The 27,621-nt window shown below is 47.9% G+C and overlaps 1 protein-coding gene across 7 annotated transcripts; it reads left to right on the forward strand.

Annotated features, from left to right (window-relative positions):
• Positions 1-6: 6 nt before the first annotated feature.
• Positions 7-22,705, forward strand: FBXO31 (F-box protein 31). Of its 7 annotated transcripts, none has more exons than XM_086758406.1 (11): positions 264-388; positions 5,467-5,836; positions 7,587-7,658; positions 10,074-10,160; positions 14,543-14,619; positions 15,968-16,135; positions 16,852-16,926; positions 18,420-18,529; positions 19,268-19,421; positions 20,064-20,428; positions 21,532-22,705. In XM_086758406.1, the coding sequence occupies exons 4-11, from the start codon at positions 10,106-10,108 to the stop codon at positions 21,752-21,754; spliced, it is 1,227 nt and encodes a 408-aa protein (XP_086614532.1). In that variant the 5' UTR covers positions 264-388; positions 5,467-5,836; positions 7,587-7,658; positions 10,074-10,105; the 3' UTR covers positions 21,755-22,705. The 7 variants fall into 7 exon arrangements, with proteins under 7 accessions (XP_086614528.1, XP_086614529.1, XP_086614532.1 ...); XM_086758404.1 differs by having other exon boundaries at positions 280-388; positions 5,360-5,836; XM_086758405.1 differs by lacking the exon at positions 264-388 and adding an exon at positions 4,882-5,200 and having other exon boundaries at positions 5,360-5,836.
• The last annotated feature ends 4,916 nt before the right edge of the window (positions 22,706-27,621 follow it).

The following is a 27,621-nucleotide window of genomic DNA, read 5'->3' on the forward strand; positions in this document are numbered from 1 at the left end:
GCGGCCATGGCGGTGTGCGCCCGCCTGTGCGGGGTGGGCCCGGCCCGCGGCTGCCGCCGGCGGGGAGCGGCGCGGGAGCAGCGGCGCGGCGGTGCCGCTGACAGCGAGCCCGACACCGATACCGACCCCGAGGAGGCGGGCGGCGGCGGCGCCACTGAGGAGGAGGAAGCGGCGGAACGCATCGAGGGCGGGCGGCCCGTGCTGCACCCCGCCGAGGCCGGCCCGGCCGGGCGGGCCCCGCTCTCCCTCCTGGAGCTGCCCCCCGAGCTCCTGGTGCAGATTTTCGGCTCCCTGCCCGGTACCGACCTGCCCAGCCTGGCCCGCGTCTGCACCACCTTCCGCCGCATCCTCCGCACCGACACGATTTGGCGGCGGCGCTGCCGCGAAGGTACCGCCCGCCCCGAGTTGGGGGCGGGGGGGGGGTGGGTGGCGGCCGAGGACACCCTGAGGAGATGACCCCGGTGGGTGCAGGGTGGGGGTCCCGGAGGACGCAGGGAGGAGGTGGGGCTAGGGGTGCAAGGTCAGGGTCCCGGAGGGTCTGGGGAGGTGATGGGGTGTGGAGTGGGGGGATCCTAAAGGGATGCAGAAAGGAGATGGGGTCTGGGGGTGCAGGAAGGAATTGGGGCCCTGGTGTGGGTTGTGGGGCCGTGAGGGGTGCGTGCAGGGCTCCATGTGCAGAGGGGGGAGAAGAGGGCAGATCTCGGGTCCTCTCGGGGCACGGTCCCTTTTTGGTGGCCCTTGCCGCACAAGGGGCGGTGTGCGAGCAGCTCTGGCAAAGGGCAGTGAGCTGGGGCTGTCCTGCGGGGTGCTGGCGGGGATGGGACCGAGCCCAGGCCCTGGCAGATGATGCCTCCGTGTAGGGCGTCCTTGGATGAATCCTGGGAATAGGGTGTTCCGGGCAGTCTGTGCTGCATTAGTGCAAAGGCTCAGGGGCATTTTTTTCAGTAGTGCCTCAGCTCTGTGTGGCTGTGGCCCTGTTCTGTTAGGCTGCCATTCTTACTCTTTCCTCCTCGTCCTTTTCCTCCTATCAGTGCGGCTCTGTCCTCTGTTTGTTAATCCAGCGAGTGTCCCACCCTCCAAGGGCTGTCTTGCTGTATTCGTCGTCTCTCTTCGTAGCGTGATCCTGCCAGGTGCATCTGCTGCCAGCGCATGAAGTCATGTATATGTTGTTGTTTGTTTGTTTTCTGGTTTTAATACCAGCGAGGGCACTGGGATGAAGGAGTTAGGTATGTCGGAGTGGCTGCCTGCCATAGGCAGAGATCTGTTCAAATGCATTAAACCTTGCAAGGATGAATTTGTGCCTTATCAGCACGATCCAAGAACCCATGGACAGTGCGAAGGCTGTACCTAGGAAATGTATACCAAAGCATTCTTATTTCTTAGTTCAGCATGGAATGATTCCATTGTCCCGGTAACTTAACATTGTTTTTTGGAGACAGTCTGATAAAATGGTATGCATTCTTTCCTTAGACTCCTCTGCTGGCACAGACTCCTTGTGCAGGTTTGCGTATTTCATAAATGGTTTGCAAAACTTCCCTGGTTCACTATTTTGATAGGTTATGATCCTGGCAAAACTGTTGTATAGAAATCTGTATAATTTTTAAATGTGGGCTAGATTGTCTTGTAAAGGAACCACCAAGTTCAGCCTGATGGGGAAATAAATTTATTTATTAAATTATTGACTGCTCCTGGGATGTTCTTGCCAGCAGATATAGCACTGTTCAAAGGCTTAGCTGAAACGTAAAGAAGCGGTGGGTTTGTGAGCCTAAAACTAAACCAGGCAGGAAGGGAAAGTATTAAGACTAGAGGCCTCTCTCAACGGCCTTAGCAAACTACAGGGTGAGAGGTGCACAAAACCAAATTTTTGTTCTCTTTTTGCACGCTGTTTCTTCTGTTTCCTCAGTATATCCGTTCCAGCCGCTGTTGGAGAGCGTACTGGTGGACTGCTGGTGGGATTGTGGTAAATCTTGTACCAAAGGCATGGTGCTCAAGCTGTGCTGAACAGATAAAGGCCAGGTTCCTGGCTGAAAAACTGACCACATCCATGAAACTGTTACTGCAGTCTTTTATCCGGTCATGGTTCTCCACGCAGTTCCTAATCTGGACTTCTTGCACTGTTCATAGTGCTTTGTGTTGCTCTATGCAGCAGTGTAAGTAATTGTCGTTGTGGTAGTGCTGTAACTTTTGAGTATTTGTACACCTGAGTGTAAAACTGGTCACCTTTTTACGGACGTACTTTGCGGTTAAATTCTCTGGATATACTTCAGTGATGTGTTGCACATGCTCAGCTACTGAGTGTGTGCAAACGTGAGCATGCAACTGTGTGATGAGTGCAACTGCTTGGTAGCGTATGTGGACATCAGGCATTGGTATATAAATACACATATAAAATTTAGAATATCCTTTGCTGTATTTCTGCATAGCTGTACGTAGGTGACTGTATGATAGTCAAAAATAAAATGTAATTACTTTTTGTAATCTTTTTGAAAACAAGGCGCTTCTCGGCTGAGGATGAGTGTTTGTATCTGTCTGAGTTCACGTATGGCATAGTAGCATGTCTGGTGAAGCTGCCTGTCCTAGAAACAGAGTGAGAGCATGTGTGCCTCTCCTAGCATACTCCTTGTGTTGATAGCTTATTCACTCTGAAGCCTACTGATGATGTTCCAGAGCTGAGCTTGTTGAGGAAGTAGCTGGTAGACTTCAACTCTGTGTTGGTTGCATATGCAAAATTATTTGTGTTTTCAGAAATGCGCAACAGTAAAGAGGAAGAAAGATTGCTGACATTCAGCGCTTCTCCTGTCGAAGGCAAAAGCCCAGCCATTGCCCAAGTCAGATGGGGCTGAGCGTTCCTACCCTGCTCTTGCACTGCTGCGGGCCTGCTCGGTTTTAGACTAGTCTTGAGGATGTGTTGTGATTAGTGTAAGCATCCGAAGGACCTGTCCTGAAAGTGGAGTAGCTTTTGCTGATGGTTGTGAACGGGGAGAGTGCTGGGTGGAAGTAACTGTGTAACACTGGCTTGGCTGTTAGGGCTGTTGTCCTTTTATCATTGCAACTGTTTGGGGTAAACAATGTCTCTGAATTGCTGCTTTGGCAAGAAGAGGATTGCAGTCACTTTCATGTTTTCTATAAATAGGAGATTGCTGATCTCTGCAGTGGGAGCAGAATTAAAGCCCGTTTCACCCTGGCTGCTGGCCTGACCTACCTCGATTAACACCCGATAGTCCGTATTAAATGGTAACCACGCTCATTGTAAAATAAAACAGTGCAAGTGCAGCAGGACACCTGGAACTGGTAATTCAGAATAACCGGATCTAGAACTGGGATGAAAAGGCTTTTGGTTGTAAAAACAACCTCCAGCAGCTTTGAGACCTGCGGAAAAACGTCAGCCAAAGTATTAAAGACGCTAACCTTCAGCAGGCTTTATAGAAGGAGATGTCTGGAGAAGCGTGGGAGATTTGGTTTATACTCTCAGTGAGGGGACTGCTCAGCTCTTACAAGGCTCCAGAGAATCCGTGCAGGGGTTTGGTGTACAACTGCTCCCACAACAGGAGCAATTTCTCGTAGTGCTGCACCCTAGTCAACGCAAAGGTGGTTTTAGTATGTCACTGGGCTCTGCTCTCCCTTTATGTGAGGTTAAATAATTGTATTTCTCTGGTGAACCATCGTGTGGGCTTTTCTTCATCTCTGACCACGTTCTTTGTCTTTTAGGCTGCAACTTGGCAATATTTGGCCGTTTCTCACTGCTAATGGCAGGTGCTCACTAGCCGTAGCATCCTTCATGTGCTCCTCCTTAGATGTGTTTGTAAGCTGTAGATGTGAAGCTGCCCGTCTTTTGCTTTAGGGTTTCTGCAGTGCTTTCATTTGTTGCATATCAAATCTCCTTTTGCTCAGCGCCTTATTTGCAGCTGTGAAATATCTCGGTGGTAACTACAAGCCTTCCCCTGGGAGAAATGTTTGGAAAAGTATTTGGTGTATTTTAAGCTGGTAGTTCAGCCTTTGGTTTGGAACCAGCTTCTTGTTTCCAATGTCCACCTGGTATTTTGGAGATGCTGAGAATCTCCCATTTTTGTGGTCTCTGAAATAATCCAGCAAGTTTCTATGCTTTCTGTTCTGTGTACAGCCTTGTAAACACGCATTTATCCAGGAATAACTGGAGGACTTGATTAGTCAGGGCACAGTGGAAACTTAGCAATGGTAAGGGTGTCAAGCTCTACCAGACATCCTAATTTCCTCTGAATTGCGGATGTCCAGATAACGGTGCTTGCAGTTGCTTACTGGTGTTGCCACGCTGAGAAAGAAAAAGCACTCATTTGGTCTTTGGTATGAGTACAGGGGCTCTTCCCCACCTGGATTTAAAGAGCCTTGTTTGGTTGGTTTGTTTTGGTTTTTAAACACTCGTGTAGGCTGCATAGTGGGAGGCGTGTGAGACGGCTTCTCGTCCAAAGGAGAAGGGAACGTGAGGTTTAGAAGAGCGTATGGTGAGAGCAGGCCAGGTGGTAAATGACGCTTGCAAAAGTTGTTAGTGCAGCTCGTGGTAAATGGAGCCTGCCTTTCCAGGTCCTTTGAATTCCAGTGCATGTGACCATGGAGACAGCACTGTGTCACTGTGTGTTTGGTAAATCTTTCAAGCACTCCTTATAAACCTAATAAAACAGACTTAGCAGCTGGTCAAGTAAGAGCTTTAAAACCAATTTCCATCCTTGCTTTTGAAGCAGGATTAAGTAGCCATTTTCTAACGGTATAAATTTCGTGTGTGAATTTCTGTGACTATTAACTCCTTAAAATACTTCACTCAGTGAGCTGTTGCATTGAGATATGTTTCCTTAAAATAGACCTAATTGCACCAAAGTGGAATTTCCCAAGAAGCTTGAGCCCTTCAAAGCTTTCTTGGAAAAGGCCTTCTATTCCATGTAAAGAAAACTTAATCAGTTTTCTTTTTCTGTAACTACTTTGAAGCTCTCTTTACTGTTAATTATATGTCCCTCTTGTCTTCTGAATTAAAAAGAGATGGCTAGATTTCTTGCTGCTGATGTTTGGAGTTTTTGTAGGCACTGTGAGATGAGACTGGTATTTCCCATCAAGCGGCTCTCGTGGTGTTAACAGCTCATGAGTCAGAAGAGCTTAAGTGATGCACTTACCCAGAGTTAAGCCATCACTCTGGGATTTTGACTCTTTGTAGTTGCTTGCTGAACAAAGCAGGGTAAGAACTAGTTATAAAATGAGATGAGTGTCAAAGCACACTAAAATGAGATTATTTTCTTTCACGATAATAATTTCTTATAAGCCTTGGATGTGTAATATCAAATAGTGTGTAGCAATATCAAAATTCTAAATTTCTGTCTCTTTTTTTTTTTTAAAGGAGCTTGCTATTGGGAGAACTGAATCTTTCCAGGAAAGATTTGCAGTGCAAAACTTAGGAAATGCACCTCTTAGTAGCGGTTTGACATTCATAAAATTTCACTGCAGGTTATCAAGGGCACTTGCATGAAACTAGGATAGAGCTTTGACATCAAGTCGCTTCCCGCCCCACCCTGTTGTTTCAAGATACCTGCTGGCAGTGGCTCTGTCGTGGCACTGCACTGAGACTGCACTCAAAGTAACTTGCAGATCTGCTAGGGAAAATGCTTTGCAAAAATCGGCTCCTTCTAGAGGAAAAGAGAACGTCACTGTGCTAGTATTGCTGCTAGAGAGCAACATGGAGAAATGCCGTTTGGGCAGGATCCTCTGCATGTCTCCTCCCTTTCTGCTGCAGTATAAATATCTCCAGTGACACTCGGTTTAATCTAGCTGCAACGCCTGCAGCACAAAGCGTGCATCTTGCTGATTCTGTGGCCAGGTGAGTATTTGTTTACATGGAAAGAGCTGGCTGTTTCCAAACAGCGGGCTATGACCACGCTGTTTCTGTCATCTTACAAAGATCTCTGACTTTGTGATCAGCTGAGGAAACATACTGTTCCCTCCATCCCGTTGATGTCATTCCCAAACATGGACCTGCTTGTGTACATACGCAGACCGGTGGTTGAAAGCCTTGGTGGCTCTGGCAGGAGGGGCAGACGTGGGGTGACCTGCAGGGTGGGTCTGGATTTCCAGCCCCCAGCGGAGCTCTGGTTTCACAGATCTGCGGAACAGCCGTGTTGGGTCAGCTGGCTGTAGCCCAGCGCCAAATAGCTTGTTTGTGCTGGGCTGGATGTGCTTTCCTGCAAGCTCGCCTGTCTGCTCTCTGGCTAATTGTGCTTCCTCATCCCACCTTGTGTTTGATAACACTCAGAGCTTCCTCTGGCTTTTGCTACAAGAACTTTGCCACTGACCTTTGCATCTTTTAGCGAAGGGCAGTGTTTTTGTTGTACCTTCTGCCCACGCTTACCTTTATTGAACTCGCCGCTTACCCGAGGCGATGTTATGCAGAGCGTGTGTTCTCCGGAGGCAGGCTGACAGTAAGCTTAGTGCGTGCTTTATCATCGTGTTCGTGTACCAGAAGTGTATTTATAGACAGGAGGAGGTTCGCTTCATTCAGGAAAACTCTGCCTTTCTCATATATGAGAAAAGAACTCTCAGTTTGCAGGTTACCAGCATTAGATCGTGGCGTTGGGCAGCCAGGGTAGGTTGTTAGTTCAAGGAAGCTCAGCGGAGGATAAGTTTTGTATTTAATGATTTGATGAGGGTCTTCACAGATACGCTTTGGCATCAAATATCTGGCAGATGTTTGGTATTGCTAAGGAAAGCTGGTGTTTGATCTGTGGTATAGATGTCTTTGATGTCAAGGAGGGTAGTTTTCCATACTGAGATCTAATGGGATCACTGCAGCAGGGTGTTTTTTGTTGCTGATGATGTTTAGGGATCTCCTTCCTCTCATTTCCTCCCTCTAGTCTTCTAAGGATTTCTTGTGCTGAGATGCTAAGTACTTGCTTTTATACTTTTAAGGTTTCTTAGAAGTTCAGCCTTGACTTCCTGAAAATGAAATGAGAGAATCTCATTTTCTGCTTCAAAGCTGCCTTTAAGATCTCTGGATTGCTTTGTGTTCAGGGAGTTCTGTAAGCAATCAAAGGCATTTGAGCGTACAACAGACCCATCTCAATCTGATCTGCTTTCAAGTGTGACCGTATTTGTACATGCTGATGCCTGTTTTATGTCTCCATTTCATTCTCCTTAAAGTCTGTGACCTTTTCTTTAGGATCCTAATAAGCAGTTTTCCCTGTTGGATACCTCAGTGGGGGTAGATAATTACTACACACAATCATGATTTGATCTAAACGGGCGTACAGTTCCAGCTGGAATGAGTACGTCTTCCACATTTCACACTCTTTCTGGTCTGGGTGTAAGCATCTGTGACTTTGCTGTGTTTGTGTGTTTCTCGTGGGGTGTTTGCAGGCAGTGCTAGTAAAATGTGTTGGATTCCCAAACTGCAATGCAATTACATCTAGTTTTCTGGTTTCTCTTCAAAGCAGCAATAAGATTCCCAGACTAATGTGGCAGCTTGGAAAAATGCACCTAATGAGATCTCATTTTTCCTCGAACAGTAGGTACCAAGGTCATGGGTAGCAAACACCTTTGTGCCAGAGTTGACATTGCTGTCTGTGTCATTGCAGAATACGGCGTCTGTGAAAACTTGCGGAAGCTGGAGATCACAGGAGTGTCCTGTCGAGACGTTTATGCCAAACGTAAGTGATAAAGCTGGTGCAGATCAGTTTGTCCTTGCTTAGTACCAGTTTTGAAAGTATATGCATGTTGAATATTTATTGAACTTGGACAGCCTAAGTTATTCAGACTTACTTGCTGATGGCAGGGGTTTCATCTGGGAAGTTGATATGTTTGGAGTTTTATTTAATACTAAGCAGATGCCAAGAATTAGGATGTCTGTGGCCCTCAGTCCTTTGGTGGGAAAAGAGCATGTAATTTAACATTATAAAGTGGATTGAGGTTTTTATCCTTCCCTGTTTGCCATTTTCAGATCTTGCTAAGGAATTAATGATATTTTTTCATAGCCCTAGTGTAGCTAAGTCTCGATTTTGGTGAAAGGATGCCATCAAGCGCTTGCTGTAGGTAAAGGGATGAATGTTCCTCTGGGCTGCTCCTGAAGGAGCAAATCCTGGCAGGGCTGGGCCTCAGACAAGGTGTCAGTGTGTTTTAGGAACATCTGTGGGAGTGGGACCCCAACTCTCCAGATCCAGTGTGCCTTCTGCAAGGTAGATGTACGTCTTCTGTCTTAGAGTGGGAACAAGGCATCATCAGAGGAGAGAAACCAAGGTAGGCTGAGGACTGAACGGAGGCCTGGATCCATGGTGAGGCTGTCTCCCCTGTCACCACATCTTTCCCTTTGCAGTCAGAAGCTGAGCTGCTGCTCAGAAAGCCTTGCAAAGCCCCCAAGAGCTCACGTACCAGCGCTGCCAGGCTGTGTTGTCTCAGTTCCCCACCACAAATTTTTTTAAGGGAGTTACCTGTGGTCCTTAGGATAAAAAACAAGATTTAACCCACAGTGCTTGAATTATAGGATCTGGCTGTTCAAAGAAGGTCCTGCTTTATGAAGCAAAAGCTGTAATTGTCCCAAGTTAAAAGTCACAAGAAGTCTTTATAGGCCTTGCAGACCTGAAATCTGGCTCAGCTTCTACATGTGCTGTATTTGCTGACCTTGAAGCAGTGATGACGTCAAGCATTGATCTTAATGCTGGAAAGAGGAACAGGTAGAAAGGTGTTAATCCCATCTTTAATAGATTTGCTGAGCATCCGCTGGCAAATTACTTCATCACCTAGTGTCCCTCTTTACCTGTTTGTGCGTTAGCACTGGAGCTGCCTAGTTTTACTGGGTGGGAGGGCTGAGTGATTCTGAGCTAGCGCTTGAATGTCCACAGAGAACTCTCATCAGCACTTGAGACCTCCCTTACTTGCCTTTCGGTCTGGTATCTCTGTGTGACGCTGGTGTTGTGACAGCCGTACTGTACGTACCGTACTGGATCGTAGTTCTGCATTGCCAGTCCTAAATGGCAGAACATCTCTTTGTGGGCTGTAGACTTTTTCCACTTCAGTAGTTCCATGGTTCAGATTTACTACGGTGATGTTTAGTGCTTTTTATACACACATTATGTGTAAAAACTCACTTACTGAGAGCAATGGTCTGTCTAGCCCGGTACTGCATCTCCCAGCTGTGGCTGTGAGCAGTCACTCAAGGAAGATTGAGACGAGTACTCTCCCAGCTTCTGACTGTTTTCAGGTTGGGGATTTCCAGAGTCTTAATGCAATTTGTTGATTTAATAGCCCTCAATAGATCTGTCTTACACGTTTCCCGTCTTCCTTTGCACCAAAGTGGTTTCTGCATCCACAGCATCCATTGGCAAAGAGTTACACTTGACATGTGAGAACTACCTCTACGATAGCCTTCATTCCGTTTCTGAATAAGGACTCCACCCGTGTCCGTTCAGCAATCCCAACTAGCGACGGCTGCTCTAAAGTCAGAACGCTTGGCAGTTATTTCTGCCTTTCAGGGATGTACGATCTTGGCTCTCCTGCTCAGATTCAGCTGTTTGCCCTGTTGCAGACACTTAGTGAAACAGTTTCCTTGTGGGGTGACCCCATTTTCTCTACTGTCCTGTAAAACTCTTTAATTGCAAAAGAGTTAATTTAGGGCTGCTGGCAGGGCTCACATGCACTTTTCTGAATGTGTTTCTGTAAGAAGTAGTGTGGGAAATGAGGAACTGAGTGCTAGGAAGCGTAACTAATCCACGGCCTGGGCTATTGTCCATGCGGTTACTTGGTCTAAGTGGTCTTACTGAGATGGGGTGCTTGTTACAGCTACACCACAGAGTTTGAGGGGGACCCTGATTCCACTTTGAATTCACTGGATGCCATTTTTGAATATTGTCTGTGGGAATCTTGAACATGCCATGTTCTGTGTGAGTAATCTTGATAACTGGATATACCTGGGATTGGGGCTAATGGAAACAAATGGTGCACCACAACTGGACCTAAAGTCAAAAGGAAGTTTGACTTTCCTGTGTGGCTGGTCCAGATTCATCCTACTGTTACGTGCTGGTTGCAGTGGAGCAGAGTTCACTGGTACTTATCCTGCTGTGTCTGTTCAGGTATAAACCCGCGAGTGAAGTCGGGGCGTTTTATGAAAATCCTTCCCGACTACGAGCACATGGAGTACAGAGATGTTTACACCTGCCGTACGTACCTCCTGCTGCTTGATGCTTTCTGCACTAAGCACACACAAGATGCTGCATGGAGTGTGACGTTGCTTTTAAGCAAATTATTTTGGGGTGGACCTTGGGACAGTACGGAGGAGGGTCCTTTTGAAGTGCTTGGAGTTAGAAAATTGTCCTGACTGGGCGCAAAAAGGAGGGTCTGTGTTCACAGTAGGGGAGCACACACTCCGCTCTCCATCGATTGCTCCTTTCTTAGAAGGAAGTGTTCAGATGCCCTGGTGAGGGCTCCCAAAAGCAAGCTTAAATAGGCTCTGGACTGGCAAAAAGCTTTGTCTTGATCCAGATGAGCTGCATTCAGATCCACAGCCCTTCCCAGTGAAAAATGCTGAGGGTTCCCACGCTATTTCCCTCCTTGCGCAGTGAATTTTAGCTGCCATCTCCCTCTCTAGGAAGCGTTCTGCTGGTGTTTCAGAGATTGTGATTTGCCTTCTGCATCAAGAAGCTGCTTTGGGTAAACTGTTCTTTCCCTCCTGATGTTTTTTTGAGGGAAGAATAGTAAAACATTGGAGCTTAATGCTCACTGTTCAGCAGGATTTGGGGGGAGGTACTGATTAGTTTACATCAATTAAGGAAGCCAGTAGTGCTTGGTATTTGGAGGGGGTGTTGAGCTGTCTCTAATGCTCCTTTGGGTTTGCAGACTCAAGTTACTAACTCACTGGCACTTGGGAATGTTGTTTTTCGCACACGCTAATGAGCAGAGTGGATGTTGCAAACTTACCTGTGCTAAAGAAAGCAGTCGAGCGTGGGCCACACAGAGAAGATGATGTCTTCAATGTGAGTCATGACAGAGAGGCATCAGCAGTGGTGGAGCAGGATTGGTAGGAAGTTTTAGGTCTGGCAGTCCTGCCTGTCAACACCAGCCTTGTTCTGGAGCTGGATGGGAAGGAGAGGCACCTCCAAGCTGCCCTCAGGATGAGGGATTCCTTTGTAGATTGCTATCTGGGTGTTTACTCCAAGAGTGCCATTTGTAGTGGCGCTCAAATGGCATTTTGTGCTGTTCCCTCAGTTGCTAATTCTTTAGCTGCAGCCCCAAACTTCTCATGTCTCATGCCCCTTTTCTCTAGGGGCCTGTTGTGTTACCTGGGGAGCAGCCAGTGTGGTTTAAGATGCGGTTGCCCGTTTCCCCCTTCTTTCCCCGCTGTGTATTACGACCTTGTTGCCAGGATTTACCATGTGAGTGCTCCCTAATTCCTATTCACACAGCATTAGCCAGGCCAGCTCAGATCACTTTCCCCAGGGTTTTAAGCCAGCCTGGCTGACACATAGCTCTTCCCACTAGCAGGTCAGTTATCACCAGCTGGAGGGCAGTAACTGCTGCCATTGTTCCAGCTCATTTTGCTTATAGATATCTTGCTGCATCCTGAGAATCCAAGGGAGTTGCAGTGGATCGACTGTTTTCCACTCAAAGTGAGCTACCTCTGCCTTGAAGGACGCAGATTTCATTGAAAATTCCCATGTTAGGTTTTGCATTTCTCTGGCTGTGTTGTCCAGGATGGACACAGGTAATAAGATTTAGTTTAAAAAGTAACATCTGGAAGCATCTACTGTCCTCCTGCTTTAATATCCCACTCTTGTCTGCTCATACCTGTGGTGTCTGTGGTGTGTCAGCGCCGCGATGTTTGCTGGAGTCGCTGTGCATTTGCTCAGTATCACTTCCTTATCCTGCGTTGAACTCTGGCGAAGAGCACAGGCTTTAGATCTTTCCCTGACAGCCTTCTTTTGTTGGGAGCTTGGGCATTCCCTGCTTTTTCTCGCCCATCCCCAGCTGGAGTCAAGCTGCCTTTCCATCTGAAGAGCGTGTAGGGCTGCTTGTGGCAACTTGAGTAATACTCAGGCTGGATGGGGGTTGTGCTAGAGCATCCAGTGCGTGTATTTTCGCTCCATTTGGCAGGATGCGGATTGAGAAGTTTGGATAGGCAAGAGGCTTCTTCAGAATTGAGAAAAACAGTGTGTGTAGCAGAGGAAAATCTTGGAGAAAGACCCAAGTGCTGTTTTCTTTCGAGGAGCAGGGAGAGAAACAACTGTCAGATCCATCCTGTCTCCTGCCAGGGAGAGCCAGAGCTGGAATTCACCAGGCTTTCCCTGCAATGAATGCTGCTGCTGGCTCGCTGGAGCCCAGAGACCTCCCAGGCCTGAAAATGGAGCTGTGCTTTTGCTTTGAGACTTGTTTGGGCCTTTGGCCAAGTACCAGTGTTTTCCCCAATAACTTCCTTTCCTGAAGGAACAGGAGGAGTCGTCCACAGCACCCTGAGCAAGTGAGGGAGGACTTGTCCGTTAAGGTGTCCCTGCTGTGGGTGTTGGTGAGTAGGGAGGGTGAGACGGGGTGGAGCGCTGCTCGCATTGCAGCCTGTTTCCCATCAGCTCATCTGAACGCTTCAGTGGTGCCAGACAGCTGGGGTTTTAAAAAAAAAAAAAAAAATTAAGAAAAAAGCTGCCCACAGTAGTGATGCAAGCTAAGCTCAGAAGCTGCTATCTGGTAGACAGGATTCTTTTGGAGGTGAATGGGATTTTTTGGCCTCCTCCCTCCTTCACAGCCCCAGGTTTCCAGGTGGTTGGGGCAGAAGGTGAACAGGCTGTGTGTGTTACTCAGCCACATTTCCTGAACTGTGGTGCTCCTGGTGAACCGAGCTGCAGCTGGAGCTGGCTGTTTGCTCAAAGTGAGCACAGAAGCTGCCCTCTGCAGGTGTCTGTCTTGGAGTGGAAGGGCTTGCCTTGTCAAGCAGACGCTTTCCCTGCTGTTGAAAAGTCCACTGATTGTAGCTAGAGCTCTCAGAGTGCTTCAGACAGGAGCTTGGGGGAGGAGGAGGAACAGCCTCATCACTCTTGCATAGCTTAGCATGAAGTTTTCTGTCCTTTTAAGAAGCTGGGTTTTATCAGCTGTGTGCCAGACAGGGTAGAAGGCAGATTGTGGTGGGTGGAGCAGCTTATGCACACACCATTTATTAATATGTAATTACTGCACTGACACAAGAAGACACAGAATGTGGCTTGCCTGCTTGCCTTAGTGCTGTTCGTGCTGCACTTGGTTCACTGGGTGAAACCAGGCCAGCAATCTTAAATTGTTTACTGCATGGGAAAAAGGCTCCTCCAGGCCAGTTGGCAGCAGCTCTGGACAACCCTCCCTGCTGTCCTGAACCTCTGTGGAAGTTCTCAGCTTTGGTGTAATGAAAACACTCCTTAAGTTAGCAAGAACTATCGTAGTTAATGAAACAAAGCTGTTGTAACAGCTGCACTGAAACACAGTTCTTCCTATAAATTGATGCAAATTCTTCCTATAAATTGATGCTCATTATTCAAGCCAGTTCTGTGACCTTCTGAGTTGGCCGTGAACATCATTGAGAGGCAAGTGTGGTATCTTCTTGCCGTCTCAGAAATAATCTCCATTCTGTTCTTCCCACCCAAAATGCCTGATTGTGTGTAATGTCTTCGAGTGAAGGTAACTGGCCATGTTAGGAAATTGTGTGGATAGAGTTCATGGCTGAATGTGTGAGGACTGGAGGCAAGCAGCATCTCTAAGCTTTCCTCAAAAGGAGATTTGTTAAGGTCATTCTGTAATAAGCATTTTCTCCTGCTTGCTGAAAACGTGCCTACTTGTCCTTCAGTGTTGGTGGGATGGAAGGTGCACCTAGCTCTGGGATGAGAAATGGGAAGCCCCGCCTGCTGCAGTGGGCTTTGAGAGAGGGACTTGGAAGCAGCTTTTGGGCACTGCTGCAATGTAGCCGCTTACTGACCTGGTAACATCACCAGATCTCCTGAGCTGGCGTGGTCTGTGCGCTTTGCTCGTGCTCTCTCAGTGGCTGTTTTTAAGAACGCTTAACTCTGGACACAAGTTTGTCTATACAAGATGGGGAAATTCTTTAAAAATACTTTAATTTCCCTGTTCCTTACTGCTTTTGTGCCCTTCCTTATTTTCTGTTGCTTTGCAGTCTGAGGCATCAAGTACAGTTTTGGGAACTGGAGATGGCAGGCACTTTATTTGTTTTTAGCTCTGGGTATATCATGTGATTTGCATTAACGGGGCGACGCTGCGAAAGTTTTCTAAGAATTTCTGGGGAGGTTTCTGATTCTGTAAAGCCCTGGAAGCTAGCTCGTCCCCGTGCGCCAGGCTGGGAGCAGGGCTGCAGAGAACAAGGTGGATCTGTGTGAGCTTGTGGGAGGCCGTGCTTCAGAACTGCCTGGCTGTGGTTGGGTGTAACCAGTTCTCCCTTTCTTAGCGAAGGCAGTTGCGGGTGGTATTGTTCAGTGTTGTGTGCAGTCTGAGAGCGGTCTTCCTTTTCTTTTCTTTCCCCAAATCCCCATTCCTTAGCTTGATGTGCTCACTTCAGTGTCTCACTGTTCCCTAGTGCTGCACCGATACCGACACATCCTGGGATTATGGCAGCCGGACATCGGGCCCTATGGGGGACTGCTGAACGTGGTGGTGAGTACCTCCTTCTGGGGGCTCCAGTGTCCAGGACTGATGAGTCTTTTTGTATACTGCTTTCTAGACCTGGTTGCCATTTCCATGCTGTTGAGAAATCTGAACAGAAATCTGAACAACCATCAAGCAAGTGATTGGAACCCAGCTTCTTGGATCTCTTCATCACCACCACCTTTCCCCAGACAGTCCTTTTGTTTTTCAGCTGTACTCCAGCCAGCCACAGGAGCACACAGAAAACATGAGCAGTGTTTCAGGGAAAGGCTTGATTTAAAGTTTAATGGTGATATTCCAGTGGCTGGCACGGGAATCCGTTCCTTGTGCATCGAGTACTGCAGAGGTTTCAGCACTGGCCCATCACTTTACTGCGTTATCTTGGCCTGCAGCTGAATGTTTTGCATTGGAGTTCACAGCTCTCCCTCCTGTAGTTTGCGATACTTTTCACTAGCGATCTCTAAGATTATTGCATCAGATGTAGGGATACTGGTGCATGACTGGTGCAAGACCTGTGGAGTCTGGCAGCTCTTGCTGCTGGGGAGAGCAGTTAATGCTTGACTCTGTATTGGAGAGAGCTGGGCCAGCAGCTTGCCCGAAACCCTTGTTCTTTGCACCGAGGTTCGCCAGCTGACAGGTTGAAGCATAACAAATCACGAGGCCTTTGGGTTTTGCAAGATTCTGTTCCATGAACTGGTATAAGAGTGCATCCAAGTGCACTAATACTGGCATGAGATTGTGACCTTATAAAGACAAGTGTGCCTCTGTGGTGCTACCCTGCTTTTGTCTCAGATTTGTCTGTTTAGAAAAATATCCTTTCTCTGGAACTGCGGGGCCTGAGAGGAAGGATTCTGTTAAGCGTGCCGAAAGAGGGCTGGCACTTGAACCTCTCAGCAGAGGAGATTGTTGCTTCCTGTACTGTCTGTGAGGAATAGAGCCAAATAATTCCTCGTCCAAAAGGCGCAGATAATCATGAGAAGCAGAATTCCAGCAGTATCTGCCAGCATGAGCTCTCAAACCAATTAGAGTTTGCCTAGCTGGGCGGTGTCTTCAGTGCAGCCTCTCCCTCTGGATCCTGCGCACCAAGCGTCCGTCACAAAGTCATTTGCGGTAATAAAGGCCTGATCATTTTCCAGTGGTGCGGAAAGCCTCGTAAAGAAACCCTCTCCTTCTTCACCGAGGGTGTGCTGTGAGTGCATATGGTCTGGATTCATGGCTGGAAAGCAGTTTGGAAATGCAGCAAGCTGTTCTACATCTCCTGCCCTGTTGCAGAATAGGCCCTGGAGTTGTTTGCTGCAAACTCAACAGGAAGTGTGCAAGGCTGATCTCGTATGCTTTGTCTCCCACCCCTCTGCAGGTAGACGGTTTGTTCATCATTGGCTGGATGTACTTGCCACCTCATGACCCTCACGTTGACGATCCCATGAGGTTCAAACCTCTCTTCAGGATTCACCTCATGGAGAGAAAATGTGCAACGGTTGAGTGTATGTATGGTCATAAGGGACCTCATAACGGCCATATCCAGGTGAGCTCCTCTAGGGCTTTCAGCATCCTGTGTCCTAGGTGCAATGTGTGTGTGCAGGCACTCACACTGGCTCTGGAAACGGATTCCTCAAAAAATTATGAGAATTTTATTTAAGGCATGTGGCTTTCACCACCTTGTTGTATGTGTGGATGCCAGCTTTACGCTCATTATGTGTCTGACAAGTTGTGTGGGCTGTTCCCACTCTGAATTTGTCACTGCAATAGTGCAGCAAGGCTGTTATACTGTCTTCTGTTGGGCTAGAGCATGGTGGGAGCACCAGTATGTGTAGAGTCTAGGGGAAAGGATACGCAAAATGGCCTTGTGCAGCTGGTCAATGTGTCCAAGCAGACACAGACCTGTTCTGTGTTACAGCTCTCTTAAGATGAGACGTTGAGAAGGTGATGTAGCATCCATTCAGTACACGATGCTTTGAAAAGCTTGCTGAGAGGTTTTTTCCTTTTATTTGAAGAAAAAAACTCAAATAGAGAAGCAACGTAAAACTAGTATCTTTCATTAGAATGCATTGGGGTTTTATTGCTTTTATTTATGTGTTCTGTAGCTGATGCACTCAGTATCACTTAATGATTTCTCTGTTGTAGCGGGTTCAGTAATGCTTGTTGTGTAAAGCATTTACTCTAAGCAATCTTAGTGACATCATCCTAGGCATCTCTAATCAGGTCTGTAACCTGTTAAATTCTCCTCCATGGTAACTACAGATTGTAAAGAAGGATGAGTTCTCCACGAAATGCAACCAGACAGATCACCATCGGATGTCAGGGGGAAGGCAGGAGGTAAGAGTGCTTTGCCAAGCGTCTGCATTAAGGATCTTGGGGAACCTCTTCTGTTCTTGCCAAGGTGTGGTTTAAGGATCCAGTATATGGGATCAGTTCAGTGTTACATCAGCAGAACGTCTGGGTGGAGACCCCACCCCATACTTTAGTGCACAGCAGGGTGTTGGAGCGGGCTGTTATGTCCACTTTGTTGAGCAGGAAGCTGGTTTAGGCAGTTCTCTGTGGCAAGGTGCTCTTTGAGCCCCAGCACCCTTTTTCTTCCTGTGCTGTGACACCATTCCTGTTAGACAGCAGGCCTGTCCAAAGAAGGACAGCAACATACATCGTACGCCCTGCAGTGCTCGCTAGACACTGATCTCTGTATTATTGCTGTCTGTGTAATTAAGATCTTTCACACAGAGGCCTAATGTTGAGTACCAGCTGCATTTGAGTTCCTGCTTATCAGTGGGACACCTTTCTCCTGCTTGTCATCTTGGTCAAGGGATTAAAAGCTTCATTTGGCTGTTTATCCTGTGTCTATGTCAGCTGTATCCAGCAAGGCAGATTCCTGACTCAAACGACGTGTTTTAAGGTGCAGGTATGAATGTCAGGATGAAAACCTTCAGCTACTACCTGTTCCAGGTAGTGGTGTTTGCGGCCAGCTGGTTAAACCTGACAAATCTGGTACTTCAGTAGCTTCTAACAAATGCTTTAAAATGTCTGTCTACTAATGGGAAACAGCTGGGTGAAAGGTTTAGTTAAGTGTTTTCTGGTTCTGTAGCAGATGAGAAATGCTTTAATACTTTCAAAGCACGGCGTTAAGCGTGCGTGGCATTATGGTAATTGGAGGATCTGGCTTTAGAAGATAAAGCCAGCAGGTTTGGAATATCACTTGGTAGGCTGCTATCTTAGTGTAAGCTGTTATCACCCCAACTCATGGCAGGGTATTAACTTGTCAGAGCTGGTGCAGAGGTTCTTCAGGACATGTTTTCAAAGCACCCCTTGGATTTAGATGCATCGGCATTAAATCAGCAGGATTGAACCTCCTAAATCTTCGGTGCCTTTCAAAAGCTTCCCCTTTTGTGTTTAACATGCCAGGATGGAGCACAGGAGTCAGCTTATGGGCACACAAATGAGTTACTGCTAGGTAAGTCAGGATGTAAAGAAGTAGTAGGTCAGCTGCTTTGCAGTAGCAGGTGATGCTTATGCTTTTATTCTGAGGAGGCATATTGGTTCTGCCTGTGGTTTATTTGAAGGGAAGCACATCTATTGTGTGGAGTTTGGCAAGTATAAGGCAGTTACCACTGTCACTACTTGTTAAGCATATTTCCAAGCCAGCTCTGCAGCAGCATGTGCTTGTTCCCAAATCCAGCCGTGATCCTCTGGCAGAGCGTATGCCCTCTCTGTGGCTCTGCCACTGAATCCTGCTGACAAGGTGAAGTCATGTTGGGGTACATCGCTGTCGCAAATGAAATGCCTTTATCTTCCTGTTGTCTCTTCTCCTTGGGCTGCAGGAATTCCGGACGTGGCTAAGGGAAGAATGGGGTCGGACTCTGGAAGACATCTTCCATGAACACATGCAAGAGCTCATCTTGATGAAGTTCATCTACACCAGCCAATATGAGTAAGGGCACCGGCTCTTTCTAGGTATTGAGCCTGCTGCGGCTCCAAGTGCACGTCAGATCGTTTGCTCCCAAGATGGGATGCTTGCAGGGGACTTTAACAGCCAGAGGAATGTTCTGTCTCTGCGGGCTCCGTGCAGAGATACAGTGAAGCACAGCGCTCTCCACTTGCGCAGAGAGATGAGATGTAATGATAGCAGTAATAATAAGGTTCCAAGTTCTTTACAGTAACTGTGCACAGTAAGATGGTTTTGAGTCATTTAACTGTGTTTAATTTGAAGACACAGTAAATGCCTGTAATCCCAAGGAGCTGTCTGCATATAGCTGCATATTAGTTAGCAATATCTCCGTATTAGTAAGCAATATGCTTTGTAGTGCACTAGGCAGAAATCACACCGTCCCTGAGCATTTGTTTTGTTTTTAACTCACTCCGAACTTCTAATAGCAGCCACCTCTCTGTAACATGTTTAAATATGCTCCTCTCTTAGGTTCTCTGGAAATCTCAGGAAGTGAGGAGATTTACTGTGACCTTGCTGCAGTACCCTCCTACTAACGAGGTGTGCTAACGAGGACAGGTAGAGAAAAGTGAAGGGAGAGAGGTGAAATCTGTTAAGCTTGTTAGTGTCACTGAAAACAGATCCCACCTCTCTCTTGAAGACAGCCCAGAGGAGCAGACTGCAGACACGTTCCTCATGTCGAGGGATTCTCTTAACCTCTCTAACCTTTTGTTTTTTGCACAGCAACTGCTTGACGTACCGACGCATCTACCTCCCTCCCAGCAGCCCTGATGACCTTATAAAGCCAGGTCTCTTCAAGGGGACGTATGGGAGCCATGGGCTGGAGATTGTCATGTTGAGCTTTCATGGAAGGAAAGCAAAGGGAACTAAAATCACTGTGAGTGCATTTTCCTTTCTCTTAGATGCCTGTTAAAGCATTCCCTTCTTGTTGCCATGGATCCGTAGGAGAGATCTCTGTCTGGGAGTCAGGCAGTTGTTGCCACCCCAAACCCTGTTCCTCGCGGGGTTTGGTGGCATTGAGTGGATCTTAACATGTGTATAGTAGCTAGAACCTGTTCTGCGAAGTTTCTTATGGTGCCACCTGGCTCCCACTTCCTTTTCTCTCCATTCCAGCTCCTTTCTGTGAGCAGCTGCTAGCAGATCACTGGAGATAACTCACATATATCTGAGGAGCCGATACCAGCTCTTCACTGAAGCCAGGCTAGTGAGCTCTGTCCTCTCTGCAGGCAGGGATTCTGACAAAATGCAGTTGCAGCTTTGACTTTCTTACCTTTGCAAGTACAGCTTGGTTCATATCGTTTGATTTAAAATTCTTTTTCTGAGAGGGAGAAAGCAGAGGTGACGTTGACAGCATGGAGAACAACAAACAAGGTCTGAGGGTTGGTTTTTTTTGCGGCCAGCTTGGTGATTGCAGAATAGGGTGAACTATGTGGAAGAAGTCAGATGATGGACTTGGCGAGGGTACAGGTCTGAACTCTGCAGCACCCTCTGCAGCCATGCTGTTGCTTCCTGTCCCTAGGGAGATCCCAACATCCCAGCTGGGCAGCAGACTGTAGAGATTGACCTGGCGCATCCTCTGCAGTTACCTGACGTCGAGAACCTTCGTGATTTCAGTGAGCTCTCTCGCATCGTCCTGGAGGTCCAGGAGCAGGTGCGTCGAGAGGAGCAGGAGCAGGAACAGCGGCAGGAGGAAGAGGACCACTCCCAGCAGGCTGCCTCTCAGCCTGCTGCAAAGGCCCTGGGAGGAGAAGGTGCTGAGGGAGAAGAGACTGCAGCTGGGGCGGGGGGGATGACCCAGGACAAGGCACCAGCTTCCCAGCCCTTTGTGCTGCCCATGGGAGTCATATCGAGGAATGAAGACTATCCCCGGACCTGCCGAATTTGGTAATGGAGACTAGTGGTTGTGCCCATGACTTTTTTTTAAACAGAAAGTGGGGAGCCTTTGAGGCGTGTTCTGTATTTGCTTGCCCTTTACCTGCATGCGGATCTCCGAGGCCCTTGTGCTCTGGTTTTCTCCTCTCTTACTGCACTGTCATCTGCCATCCCGCTTCCTTGCTAGATTTTAGCCTGCTGCGTCTGAAGCTAGCACCTCTCCCGCATTCCACCCCCTCCTTTTTGTTGTGTTTTGTTTCCCAGAGCTACCCAGCTCGTATGTTTGGAGATCTGCTTGAGCCACTTCCCGTTTCTGTGTGTCATTTGTGTTCCTTGGCTCTCTCCCACCCCTCCCTGGCCTCTGGTGCCTTGGGGCCAGCTCTGGAAGGTGCTGAGCACCCTAAGCAGTAGGTGCAAATATGCAGAGAGCCTTGTTGAACGGGACCTGGAGTCAGGGAAGCAGCATACTAAATGAAGTGTGGAAAAAGAGCCCAGAAGCTTAGGCTTAGGCAGGTGACCTTCAGCCAAACATCTGTGCTCATGGAAAAACCTACCAATAGCTGGTTAATCCCAGAAGGCCCCTGCTGTCACAACCGAGTTGTGTTTGAATAAAACCCTGCTCCACCTGCTGCTTGCTTAGAGGTTTGGCTGACCTTTACTCCTCCCCAGCTCCAGTTAGGTTTTTCTTTTTTGTGATTTTTCTTTCTCTCCCTTCCCCTGGGTTTTGTCACGAGGCTTGCCTTTGCCTCTCCGGTCAACATGCCTTTTATTTTCTGTGAGGATTGTCTGGGCCTGGGTTGACCCTTGAGTTGCAGAAGTGAATCTCAGATGGATTACTGGGCTGAACTACAGAAAAATCCAGCCTTCGCGTGCAGGTGTTAATTAGAATAGCTAAAAGCAGCAGCCTCCAGATAGAAATAGAGAGTTTCTTTTCTTAAAATGGTGTTTTGTGCTGTGATAAGAACAGACTGAATGTAAAACTTCTTGTTCTGTAGCACCTGGCTGTGTGTTTGAAAATGGCTTGATGATAGTTTTATGTTTGTTTTTATTTCATTAAGTGGTGTTTAATTATGGCTGTTCTCACATCTTTTTTTGCTGTGCTTCTCTCCCTGCAGTTTTTATGGGACGGGGCTTATTGCTGGCCACGGCTTCACCAGCCCTGAGCGAACGCCAGGCGTTTTTGTTCTCTTTGATGACGATCGCTTTGGATTCATCTGGCTGGAGCTGAAGTCCTTCAGTCTCTACAGCCGGATCAAGGTCTCCTTCCAGAACGCCGAAGCGCCTTCCCGTGAGGCTTTTGATGAAATGCTGAAGAACATTCAGTCGCTGGCTACTTGATGGGTGATTGGTGATGGACAGGGCTAGGGGTTGCAAAGGCTGCTGCACTCCCCAGGCAGGGCTGGGATGGGGATTCCTTGCTCTCGGTACCTCTGAATGAAAGCATGCACTTTTAATAAAGCCTTTTTACCCCAAATGTACACATCCCAGTTAAAATATCCATGACTGCCCTTCCCTCCCTGTCACCCCACACTGCTCCCTAGCAGTCCTGGTTACCCAGTCTGTAACATAGCTTTGTATAGCTGAAAGGATCCTGCTGAGGAGGAAATAGACATTTCTTATTGCCAAAAGAATGTATTGGAGCAAAAATAGCTCCAGGTCAGAGCTGGATCAGAAGAACATCTAATTGACTGGATGAACACAAGCCCTCTGCTCTGACCATTAGCGGTCTCCCGTGGAAAGAGCTTTTCTTCTTGCAAGGGACTCATTTAATCCTTTGCTGTGCTCTAGGAGGATCTGTCCTTCTGGGAGACTTGCTTTACCCTCCTGAAATCCTCTGTGGTCCCCTGCTGCAGGCTGGCTGACTGGTTAATGATAAATTGCAGTGACAAAGCACGTCCTCCTCTCCAGAAACCTTTCGCTGGGTGCAGCATTGTCAAGAGAGGCTGGTGCAATACCTGCATCCTTGGCTTAGTAATTGGAGTGGGTGGCTTCCTTTTGAGAAATTCCCTCAGCTTGGCAGCAAGGGGAGGATTCCCACTGTAATTGACTGTGTGTGTAGCGTTGTCCTGGCTTCTGAAGCTTCATGGATGTGCTGTCCCTGGGGCTCCAGGTCTGGGTGTTTCCCTGAACGTAGAGATGATTCTCCTTTCTTACAGGAGCTGGGTGTGGAACTGAAAATGAGTGTAAACTGCAGAAGCTGGTGCATTCAGAACTGGTTTTGTACCAGAAAGGTTCACCTCAGATCTTTTAAACTGGGCCTGAAAATGTAAAGGAAGGAGAGAAAAAAAAGCAGAAGGTGCTGTGTGTCACCGGTACTGGTGTGACCCTGGTTAGGTGTCGTTCTTGTATCAGGTTGCCCTGTGCAGTCTGAAGGAATGGCAAGGGATTCTCCTAATGCTGCTGTGGCTTGTTCTGGCGCCTTTTACAATGGCTGCTGACAGGTGGGTGCTGCTGCTCCACTCGCAGGACGCTTCTGTTCCCTTTCTAGTCACACTTGCTTCATCCCAGATGATTGCTGCTTCCACAGAAAGCTCCTGGGCTTAATTTCTTTCTGTGATACCTGCGTTCTGGCAGATCTGAGCTCCAGTGGGAAGCGTGGGCTGCAGCGAGGGAGCAGATTCCCCATAGACTCTCCTGTGCAGGAAAACCCTGGCTGGTTGAGTTGTGCTAAAAACCATCTCAGCATTTGCATCAACGCGTGTTATTAATCCCATGTAGGAAAAGACAATAGGGATCTTTGTGCAGAGAGAAAAGAGCTTTTTGTAAGGAAGCTCTAGGTTACAGGCAAAATACATCCTTTGTTGCAGTTGTTCTCTGGCTGTGATGGTAAACTCCAGGTTTCTTCCGTTCCCGCTACCGGCCGGATCAGTGTCTAACAAAACTCTGTCTTTACATTTTCTGCAGGTTTTGGTTTGTAAATGTGTCCGTACATGTGTTGGGTGTTGTGCTGGGAGGATGCAGGCCCCTTCTGTGGAGAGGTTTCAGTCACTGCCTGGTTCCCCTGACTGCAAGCAGCTTTTATTCTCACTCTCACTAGGGCTTTTTGCCATTTCTGGCTCTCGAGCGTTCCCTCAAGCTGCGTGAGAGCCGAGTCTCCAGCAGAGACTTGGAGCAGAAGGTCACGTCACTCACAGGATTAATTCCTGTCTCTCCTGGGAATTTGAAAATGGTTTGGGGCGCTTTTTTCTTTGTTTCCTACTGCTTTTTCAGTAGTGGAAACCCTGCCTCAGTGTTGGAGGTGAGGATCTGAAGTGCTGTTGTCGTTCTAGTGAATAAGCTATAAAAAGCAGGTTGTTCTGAGCAGCCTGTTAGAAGTGTTCCTGTTGGCGTCAGCAGAGGGAAGAGTTGACTTGGATCTCACCCCATCACGCAGGGCTGGGAGAGAGGAAGGGTGGCAGCACTCTGAGCCGTGGTGTGTGGGCAGAGAGGTGAGCTGAAGCTAAAATCGGGCATCTCAGCCTTTTGCTGCGGTTGCTGAGCGATGTGTAGAAGCACGTGCTTAAGCACCTGCTTAATCTTGCAGGCAGAGTGTTCCAGCCTGGTGATGCAGATTTCTGGGATACCTAAAGATGTAAGGAGTCTGTTCGGCATCTGGGTGGCCAGTTTATCTTGGAGCTTGCTGTTAGGCTGCTGCAGCCAGTATGTTGGCTGCTTTGTATTCTCCCTCACAGCCTGAAGGGATGAGAGCTCCCTTGGGCAGCTGCTTCAACCGCTTGGGCTTAAAACCAGCTCTGCTTCAGCTGCAAGTGGATCCGTAGCTCGGATTGTAGATTCCTCTTTCCTTCAATGTCCCCACTCACCTAAGAAAATAAAAACCTAAGTTTTACGTAACTGACTTAATGGTTTTTACTTTTTGTTTTTAAAGTGAGGTTGAAAATCCCGACTGTATTGAATGCACTACAAGTGGTTGGCCTGAGACCTGAGTTGCTGTCTCCTAAGTACAGATGCTGACTGCAGCCAGTCTCCTCCCTGTAACCTGCTGTGTTGGGCTGGCTAAGTGCGTGAAGGCGGTGTAGGTACGTTCCACTGCTGCGCCATAAACTGCTTTGAGTAGTTGTTACCCGCAGCTTAAATTCCCCTGGATGTCAGGAGGCTGCTGGGGAGTGCAAACCCGCAGGTAGCAGATGGCAGGAGTGTTTTGCTCAGTGCTGAATGCAGGTCTGCGTTGTGTCTTGGGTGAGGCTTTCTGCTTGGCTCTTGGCACAGGTTGTGCATCTGCTGTTCTCCAGGCTAAGACAGTTCTTCTGCTTGTAGCTTGTCCTTTCTGAGCATTTTTCAGTGGTAGTGTTAAGGATGTCCCTTCTGAAGGCGAGACCTGCTTGGCTGGCTGGAGAGAAGGGCTTTGCAGAGGCTGATGCCCTGCAGGAACTTCACAGCTCAGCTTTGCCCCTGTAGAAGCATCTCTCTATTTACGGTGTACCCGAGTGGCCTCAAAATGTCAGAACGTGCTAGTCCCAATTAAAGGCAGAACTGCTGATACGCTGTGGCTTTATTCTGTCTAGAGCAAAGGCAATGAAAACAGAAGATTTTGTGTTAATACTCCTCCTCTGCCTTCTCACCTTCTGCTCCTCAAAGCCTGGCAGGCTTTTGTGGCATTTCAGTGGAAAATTCCCTCTGATTTGGCTTTGGGTGAGGAGAGCTGTCAAGATGGTGAATTTGGAGAGACTGGCATAAATGCTCTGAGCGCTCCTGTGCCTCTGCTGGTTCCTTTGTGCCTGGCTACATCAGTGCTTCCAGAGAAAAGCAGAGTGACACGATGAGAGGTTACAGCTTGCAGTTCTGAAAGCTTTGGGAGAAGGGAATGAACAAGAGGAGTGCAGCCAGATTTAGCGGCAGGCGGTTTGGATCTGAGCATCGCCCGGGGCCGAGGGGGACGCGACCACAGCCCCGGTCCTGCCATCCCTCGTGGTACCTTTGGAAGCGGTGCTGGCAGTACAGTGTTTTGCTGTACTTGCTCACGTGTGGTACGAGCTGTATCACCACGCGGTACGTCTCTCTGCGTGCTCTCCTTGTTTCCTGAACCCTAACTGTCCAGCTTGTTGGGATATTTCTGTGAGCTGTTGACAGGGGATAATGTGTGGTGGTGCCTTGCAGATGGTGATAAATTTCTGGTGCTGACGTCTCCTCATCCTGTTCGCTCTGTGGAAAATCTTGGGGACAATTGGCTTTTATTTCTTGATCCCAGATGGGTGGAAAGCGCTGGGGAAGATGGAAAACAACTTGTCAGGGGCTTCTTGGCAGAAGCCTTTCGGAACGAACAAAGCGGTTGCAATTAGGTTGCAGGGTGGCATTGCCCCGATAGCCACAGCCAGACCTGGGGCTTAATTCTGGCTCAGGAGTAATAAATAAGGGACTGGCTTACGTGCTCGGGCTGTGTTGTGCTCTAGGTCACGCTTTCTGGGTTGTGAAAACACATGGGTTTGGCCAGCTGGAAAGCAGAAGTGTCAGAGATCCTCGTCCAGCCTGTTTGTTTGTGTTGGGCTTGATTTCATAGCTATAAATGTGCTGTGATCAGGCGTTGTGGTTGTAGGAGACTCGCTGCAGTCCACGGGGACTTGTCAGGCTTGCTTTTTTTTTTTTTTTTTTTTTTTTTATGGAGGTGGAGGAAAAGGGACAGAATTATTTGTAACTTTGGCTGTCAGCTTCCCTCTGGGTTGAACGGTGCGGTACTGCCACGGCTACTCTGGAATGGGACAGCAGAGGTCAGATGGCAATTATTTAGGAAACTTGTACTGGGCAGAAAGCAAATTCATGTGCAAGCTTGCTTGGAGGTGTAAGCTACCAGGGAAAAAACCAAAATGCAGCTGGCTCAATGTTTACTTTTAAACAAGGATGACTTTTTATTGTTTTTTATTAATTTAAAACTAGCGGAACTTAATGGGAGTGTTGGGTGTTGTGTGGAAATGGGTTGTTTAATTTCAACTTACTAGTTTAGGAAATGATAATATATTAACTCTGTCTTGTAGCTGGCTGCTCACGTGGCCGATAGTCTTCTGTTGTGTTCAGCTGCCAAAGGCTTGCGTGCTGGCCTTCACGCTGCGGGCCAGACGGACAGCATAATTTACCAGTTGGACAGTGAAATATTTGAGATGTGTGATCAGGCGGTGGAGTGGAAGATAAGTTACCAAACTGTGAGTGCCACTGACCTTTTTTTGTGTGTGTGTGCTGAATTACAATGTATGATTCTGGTTTTTGTTTGGATTGCAGTCTTTTAATTTTGAGGAAAAGAGCACTAGGATCAGCTGTGTTCATTAGCATAATTAAAGCAATCTGCACTTTTTTTTTCATTGATTAATAGTCCTACTTCCCCTAAGCAGGTGTACCTTGTTTCTGTGTGTATTTTGCACTCACCACTTTAACATGACACTGATGGATTAATCTGGGCATCTCCTGGAGGCTCTGAGTGTAAATAAGTCTCTCTAAAGTACCCCGGGGCACTTGGTAAAAATGAAGGGGGAACACCAGATCCCTGCTTCGAACAGAGGGCAGTGCAGGGGGGAAAAGTGAGCTTTTCTTTCTGAAATGCCATTTGACGTCAGACACCTCGATTTCATGCCAGAAATACCCATGTGGAACATAACTGTCGTTGAAAGAGCTCACCTTCCCGCTCTGCTCCCCTGTGTGAGGGGTGGGGTTTTGCCAGTCCTGCTGTTTGGATTTGAGAGGAACGCGCTGTCAAAGCCAGACGTGACTTTGCAACACTTGGCCTACTTCATCCCAGGCGTCAGAAAGCTAGCAAAATGTGTGTGTTACTTTTACACCTGATCGTTGTTACCCAAGGAGCCTTTTCCAATTTCAAATAATAAAAAGGAAAGTTTTGTGAACTTACTTCTGTTTGCTTCCTTTTGTTTATTTTGTTTCAAAGGAAAACAGCAGCTGAGTTCTACCCTTCTGACGTGCAGCAGCCCGTCCTCCACCACGTGATAAGAATTAGCTGTCCCTTGTCTGGGTACTTGGTGAGCGGTTGCACTGATTTCCCAAAGGAGGCCCGCACCCTCACACCTCATGCTGCAAAAATCTCAGCTCTTCCCTTGCCCCTGTTTTCTATTCTTTCCCCCTGCTTCTGCCCCGTGCCGCTCCCGCCCTGGGGTGCCCGTGGTGCCCAGCTCCTCCCGCAGCAGATGCTGGGGCCGGCAGAACTGAGCCCTGAGGATGTCTTTCTGCCCTCTGAGCTACAGCTTTCTCTTACTGAAAGGAACCGTGTG

The sequence above is a fragment of the Chlamydotis macqueenii genome, chromosome 13, assembly GCF_036417535.1.
Source record: "Chlamydotis macqueenii isolate bChlMac1 chromosome 13, bChlMac1.mat, whole genome shotgun sequence".
In the NCBI taxonomy this organism is placed as follows: domain Eukaryota; kingdom Metazoa; phylum Chordata; class Aves; order Otidiformes; family Otididae; genus Chlamydotis; species Chlamydotis macqueenii.